Below are 6696 nucleotides of genomic sequence, written 5' to 3'. Positions count from 1 at the left end.
AGCCAGTGATCTCTGTTTTATCTTGTATCTGTCTAGGTGTATCTCAGCCAGTGATCTCTGTTTTATCTTGTATCTGTAGGTGCTGTATCTCAGCCAGTGATCTCTGTTTTATCTTGTATCTGTGTAGGTGCTGTGTCTCAGCCTGTGATCTCTGTTTTATCTTGTATCTATAGGTGTTGTATCTCAGCCAGTGATCTGTTTTATCTTGTATCTGTAGGTGCTGTATCTCAGCCAGTGATCTGTTTTATCTTGTATCTGTGTAGGTGTTGTATGTCAGCCAGTGATCTCTATTAATGGAACCAAAGACTGGGGGGTGGTCCTGAAGTGTGACTCCGGAGGCTGGTACCCACAGCCTGAGCTTGAGTGGTTGGACAGTCATGGAAACGTCCTCTCTGCTACTGAACCCACTGAGACAAGCAACTCAACAGAGACCGAGATGAACCCTGAGGGTCGCTACACCGTGAGACGATATGTCACCGTCCGGAACACTGACAACAACAGGTTCACCTGTAGAGTTGTACAGCCACAGATCAACCAGACAAGGGAGACACAGATTCATGTCCCAGGTGAGGTTTTCATTGGTTAACCCACGTACCTGAGACCTTTTCTTTAGATACACTAGTGGAAAAGATCGGGTTTCCAATAGGATGACCTTGATGGTCTAAGCTGTTTTTAGTTGTATTATGTTATACATTATAATTTACTCCCTGTCATACAGTAGATATATAGGTGTTATAATGTGTTATAATGGTTCTACCTGTCATACAGTAGATATACATTTACATTTACATTTAAGTCATTTGGCAGACGCTCTTATCCAGAGCGACTTACAAATTGGTGAATTCACCTTATGACATCCAGTGGAACAGCCACTTTACAATAGTGCATATATAGGTGTTATAACGGTTCTACCTGTCATACAGTAGATATATAGGTGTTACAATGTGTTATAATGGTTCTACCTGTCAAACAGTAGATATATTGGTGTTATAATGTGTTATAATGGTTCTACCTGTCATACAGGAGATATATAGGTGTTGTAATGGTTCTACCTGTCATACAGTAGATATATAGGTGCTATAATGGTTCTACCTGCCATACAGTAGATATAGGCAGTTAACCCACTGTTCCCAGGCCGTCATTGAAAATAAGAATTTGTTCTTAACTGACTTGCCTGGTTAAATAAAGGTAAAATAAAATTAAAATAAATACATGTGTTATAATGGTTATACCTGTCATACACTAGCTATATAGGTGTTATAATGTTTTATAATGGTTCTACCTGTCATACAGTAGATAAATAGGTGTTATAACGGTTCTACCTGTCATACAGTAGATATATAGGTGTTATAATATGTTATAATGGTTCTACCTCTCATACAGGAGATATATAGGTGCTATAATGGTTCTACCTGTCATACAGTAGATATATAGGTGCTATAATGGTTCTACCTGTCATACAGTAGATATATAGGTGTTATAATGTGTTATAATGGTTATAACTGTCATACAGTAGGTATATAGGTGTTATAATGTGTTATAATGGTTCTACCTGTCATACAGTAGATATATAGGGGTTATAATGTGTTATAATGGTTCTACCTGTCATACAGTAGATATATAGGTGTTATAATGGTTCTACCTGTCATACAGTAGATATATAGGTGTTATAATGGTTCTACCTGTCATACAGCAGATAAATAGGTATTATAACGGTTCTACCTGTCATACAGTAGATATATAGGTGTTATAATGTGTTATAATGGTTCTACCTGTCATACAGGAGATATATAGGTGTTGTAATGGTTCTACCTGTCATACAGTAGATATATAGGTGCTATAATGGTTCTACCTGTCATACAGTAGATATATATGTGTTATAATGGTTCTACCAGTCATACAGTAGATATATAGGTGTTATAATGGTTCTACCTGTCATACAGGAGATATATAGGTGTTATAATGGTTCTACCTGTCATACAGTAGATATATAGGTGTTGTAATGGTTCTACCTTTTATACAGTAGATATATAGGTGTTATAATGTGTTATAATGGTTCTACCTGTCATACAGTAGATATATAGGTGTTATAATATGTTATAATGGTTCTACCTGTCATACAGTATATATATTTGTGTTATAATGGTTCTACCTGTCATACAGTAGATATATAGGTGTTGTAATGTGTTATAATGGTTCTACCTGTCATACAGTAGATATATAGGTATTATAACGTGTTATAATGGTTCTACCTGTCATACAGTAGATATATAGGTATTATAACGTGTTATAATGGTTCTACCTGTCATACAGTAGATATATAGGTGTTATAATGGTTCTACCTGTCATACAGTAGATATATAGGTGTTATAATGTGTTATAATGGTTCTACCTGTCATACAGTAGATATATAGGTATTATAACGTGTTATAATGGTTCTACCTGTCATACAGTAGATATATAGGTTTTATAATGGTTCTACCTGTCATACAGTACATATATAGGTATTATAACGTGTTATAATGGTTCTAGCTGTCATACAGTAGATATATAGGTGTTATAATGGTTATACCTGTCATACAGTAGATATATAGGTGTTATAATGTGTTATAATGGTTCTACCTGTCATACAGTAGATATATAGGTATTATAACGTGTTATAATGGTTCTAGCTGTCATACAGTACATATATAGGTGTTATAATGGTTCTACCTGTCATACAGTAGATATATAGGTGTTATAATGTGTTATAATGGTTCTACCTGTCATACAGTAGATATATAGGTTTTATAATGTGTTATAATGGTTCTACCTGTCATACAGGAGATATATAGGTGTTGTAATGGTTCTACCTGTCATACAGTAGATATATAGGTGCTATAATGGTTCTACCTGTCATACAGTAGATATATATGTGTTATAATGTGTTATAATGGTTCTACCAGTCATACAGTAGATATATAGGTGTTATAATGGTTCTACCTGTCATACAGTAGATATATAGGTGTTATAATGGTTCTACCTGTCATACAGTAGATATATAGGTGTTGTAATGGTTCTACCTTTCATACAGTAGATATATAGGTGTTATAATGTGTTATAATGGTTCTACCTGTCATACAGTAGATATATAGGTGTTATAATATGTTATAATGGTTCTACCTGTCATACAGTATATATATTTGTGTTATAATGGTTCTACCTGTCATACAGTAGATATATAGGTGTTTTAATGTGTTATAATGGTTCTACCTGTCATACAGTAGATATATAGGTATTATAACGTGTTATAATGGTTCTACCTGTCATACAGTAGATATATAGGTATTATAACGTGTTATAATGGTTTTAGCTGTCATACAGTAGATATATAGGTGTTATAATGGTTCTACCTGTCATACAGAAGATATATAGGTGTTATAATGTGTTATAATGGTTCTACCTGTCATACAGTAGATATATAGGTATTATAACGTGTTATAATGGTTCTACCTGTCATACAGTAGATGTATAGGTTTTATAATGGTTCTACCTGTCATACAGTACATATATAGGTATTATAACGTGTTATAATGGTTCTAGCTGTCATACAGTAGATATATAGGTGTTATAATGGTTCTACCTGTCATACAGTAGATATATAGGTGTTATAATGTGTTATAATGGTTCTACCTGTCATATAGTAGATATATAGGTATTATAACGTGTTATAATGGTTCTACCTGTCATACAGTAGATATATAGGTTTTATAATGGTTCTACCTGTCATACAGTACATATATAGGTATTATAATATGTTATAATGGTTCTACCTGTCATACAGTAGATATATAGGTGTTATAATGTGTTATCATGGTTCTACCTGTCATACAGTAGATATATAGGTGTTATAATGTCTCATAGTGGTTCTACCTGTCATACATAGGTGCTATAATGGTTCTACCTGTCAGGTGTTTATTGTGTCATAGTGGTTCTACCAGTCATACAGAAGATATATAGGTGTTATAATGGTTCTACCTGTCATACAGGAGATATATAGGTGTTATAATGGTTCTACCTGTCATACAGTAGATATATAGGTGTTATAATGGTTCTACCTGTCATACAGTAGATATATAGGTGTTATAATGTGTTATAATGGTTCTACCTGTCATACAGTAGATATATAGGTGTTATAATGGTTCTACCTGTCATACAGGAGATATGTATGTGTTTTTACGTGGTGTAATGTCATAATGGTTCTTCTCTGTTTCAGACGATATGTTTCCTAGCGTGTGGAGGATTGTTGGTATAATAATACCAACTGTAGCAGCCATTGTAGCTGTTGTTGTGCTGTTCTACTTTTGCAGAAAACATCGTCATAAAGTCAAGAAAGAAGGTAGTTTTTTGTCTTGAATTCTGCGATTGTTACGATCAACTTCTTGGTTTTGTACCATTTTACTTGCTTGTTTCCTTTGTCCTGCCATTTTAATGATTGATTTGTAACTGTCATTTTAAGTGTTAAGGTACTGGCCTACTGTTTCAAATAACTGTCACGTTCTGACCATCGTTCGTATGTGTTTTCCTTTTTTTAGTGTTGGTCAGGACGTGAGCTGGGTGGGCATTCTATGTTGTGTGTCTGGTTTGTCTATTTCTATGTTTGGCCTGATATGGTTCTCAATCAGAGGCAGGTGTTAGTCATTGTCTCTGATTGGGAACCATATTTAGGTAGCCTGTTTTGTGTTGGGTTTGGTGGGTGATTGTTCCTGTCTCTGTGCACCAGATAGGACTGTTTTAGGTTTTCGCACGTTTGTTGTTTTATTCGTTTATTCGTGTACAGTTTCTTTATTAAAGTACAACGAATAACAACCACGCTGCATTTTGGTCCGCCTCTACTTCACCTAAAGAAAACCGTTACAATAACATTTTATTTATTGATTTGTAACTATTTATCTGTCATTTTAAGTGTTAAGGTACTGGCCTACTGTTTCAAATCACATTTTATTTGTCACATGCTTCGTAAACAACAGGTGTAGACTAACACTGAAATGGTCCTTTTCCAACAATGCAAAGTTAAAGATAACAACATTTATTTGTGGCTTTGTTCTAGGAATACGATGCATTAAAACTAAAAGCAGATTTGCTCGTGGAGAACCTAGGAACCTCAAGAATTAATAGGTGACCCAACTCAGGTGTCTATACTTCAACTGCAAAGTTATATAAGACAGAAGTTTATGAACTAGGACCTTGTAAACAAAAAGGGAGGAATGCAGAGATCTATGGGTCCATGATGAAGTCCAGCCAACCTATTGATACAGAATGCAGTGATGAGTATCATAACAGTAGGGCATTATGGGCATCCAAAAGTTTAAGAGCAGTAGCAGCTGCCCTTTAATAAATAATAACATCACCATAATCAACAACAGATCAAAAGGTTGACTGAATAACATCACCATAATCAACAACAGATCAAAAGGTTGACTGAATAACATCACCATAATCAACAACAGATCAAAAGGTTGACTGAATAACCACCATAATCAACAACAGATCAAAAGGTTGACTGAATAACATCACCATAATCAACAACAGATCAAAAGGTTGACTGAATAACCACCATAATCAACAACAGATCAAAAGGTTAACTGAATAACATCACCATAATCAACAACAGATCAAAAGGTTGACTGAATAACCACCATAATCAACAACAGATCAAAAGGTTGACTGAATAACCACCATAATCAACAACAGATCAAAAGGTTAACTGAATAACATCACCATAATCAACAACAGATCAAAAGGTTGACTGAATAACCACCATAATCAACAACAGATCAAAAGGTTGACTGAATAACCTGCTTCCGACTGCTTAGAGAAAGGCACACTCTGTTTCTATAGAAAAAGGTTGACTGAATATGCAGGAACACATTCAATTGGAGATCACATCTAATGGGTGAACATGTAGTTCATCTGAAACATTCTTACAAGAGTTTAAAAACAACATGTATTTAGTTTTGTCCGTATTCAGCACAAGTTTTAAATCAGCAAGGGTTACCTGCATAGCTATAAAATCTGACTTTAGTTTTCACAGATCAACAGTTGAAGTCGGAAGTGTTTACATACACTTAGGTTGGAGTCATTAAAACTCTTTTTTCAACCACTCCACAAAATTCTTGTTCACAAACTATAGTTTTGGTAAGTCGGTTAGGACATCTACTTTGTGCATGACACAAGTCATTTTCTCCAACAATTGTTTACAGACAGATTATTTCACTGTATCATAATTCCAGTGGGTCAGAAGTTTACATACACTAAGTTGACTGTGCCTCTAAACAGCTTTGAATATTCCCAAAAATGATGTCATGGCTGTGGAAGCTTCTGATAGGCTAATTGACATAATTTGAGTCAATTGGAGGTGTACCTGTGGATGTATTTCAAGGCCTACTGTAATGGTTGTCTGTAGGCGAAGGAGAGTCGGACCAAAATGCAGCGTGTAGATTGCGATCCATGTTTAATCAAAAAAACGTAAAACACGAATCAATACAAATACTACAAAACAAAAAGAATGTAACAAAAACCGAAACAGCCTATACTAGTGTAAACTAACATAGAGACAGGAACAAGGACAATAAGGACAATCACCCATGAAACACACAAAGAATATGGCTGCCTAAATATGGTTCCCAATCAGATACAACGATAATCACCTGACTC

The 6696-nt window shown here is 34.9% G+C and overlaps 1 protein-coding gene across 1 annotated transcript in view; it reads left to right on the top strand.

Annotated features, from left to right (window-relative positions):
- Nucleotides 1-263: 263 nt before the first annotated feature.
- Nucleotides 264-6696, top strand: part of LOC135533590 (uncharacterized) — a gene marked incomplete at its 5' end in the record, with an annotated part of 33944 nt that continues 27511 nt past the window's right edge. The window contains 2 exons of the mRNA XM_064960879.1: nucleotides 264-566; nucleotides 4256-4378. Of these exons, the coding sequence (XP_064816951.1) occupies nucleotides 264-566; nucleotides 4256-4378 (426 nt within the window). The remainder of the gene's footprint in view (nucleotides 567-4255; nucleotides 4379-6696) is intronic.

Source organism: Oncorhynchus masou, unplaced genomic scaffold (genome assembly GCF_036934945.1).
Source record: "Oncorhynchus masou masou isolate Uvic2021 unplaced genomic scaffold, UVic_Omas_1.1 unplaced_scaffold_2484, whole genome shotgun sequence".
NCBI classification, from domain to species: domain Eukaryota; kingdom Metazoa; phylum Chordata; class Actinopteri; order Salmoniformes; family Salmonidae; genus Oncorhynchus; species Oncorhynchus masou.
The sequence above is the reverse complement of the archived record's forward strand: the minus strand, read 5'-3'. Positions and strand labels throughout refer to the sequence as shown.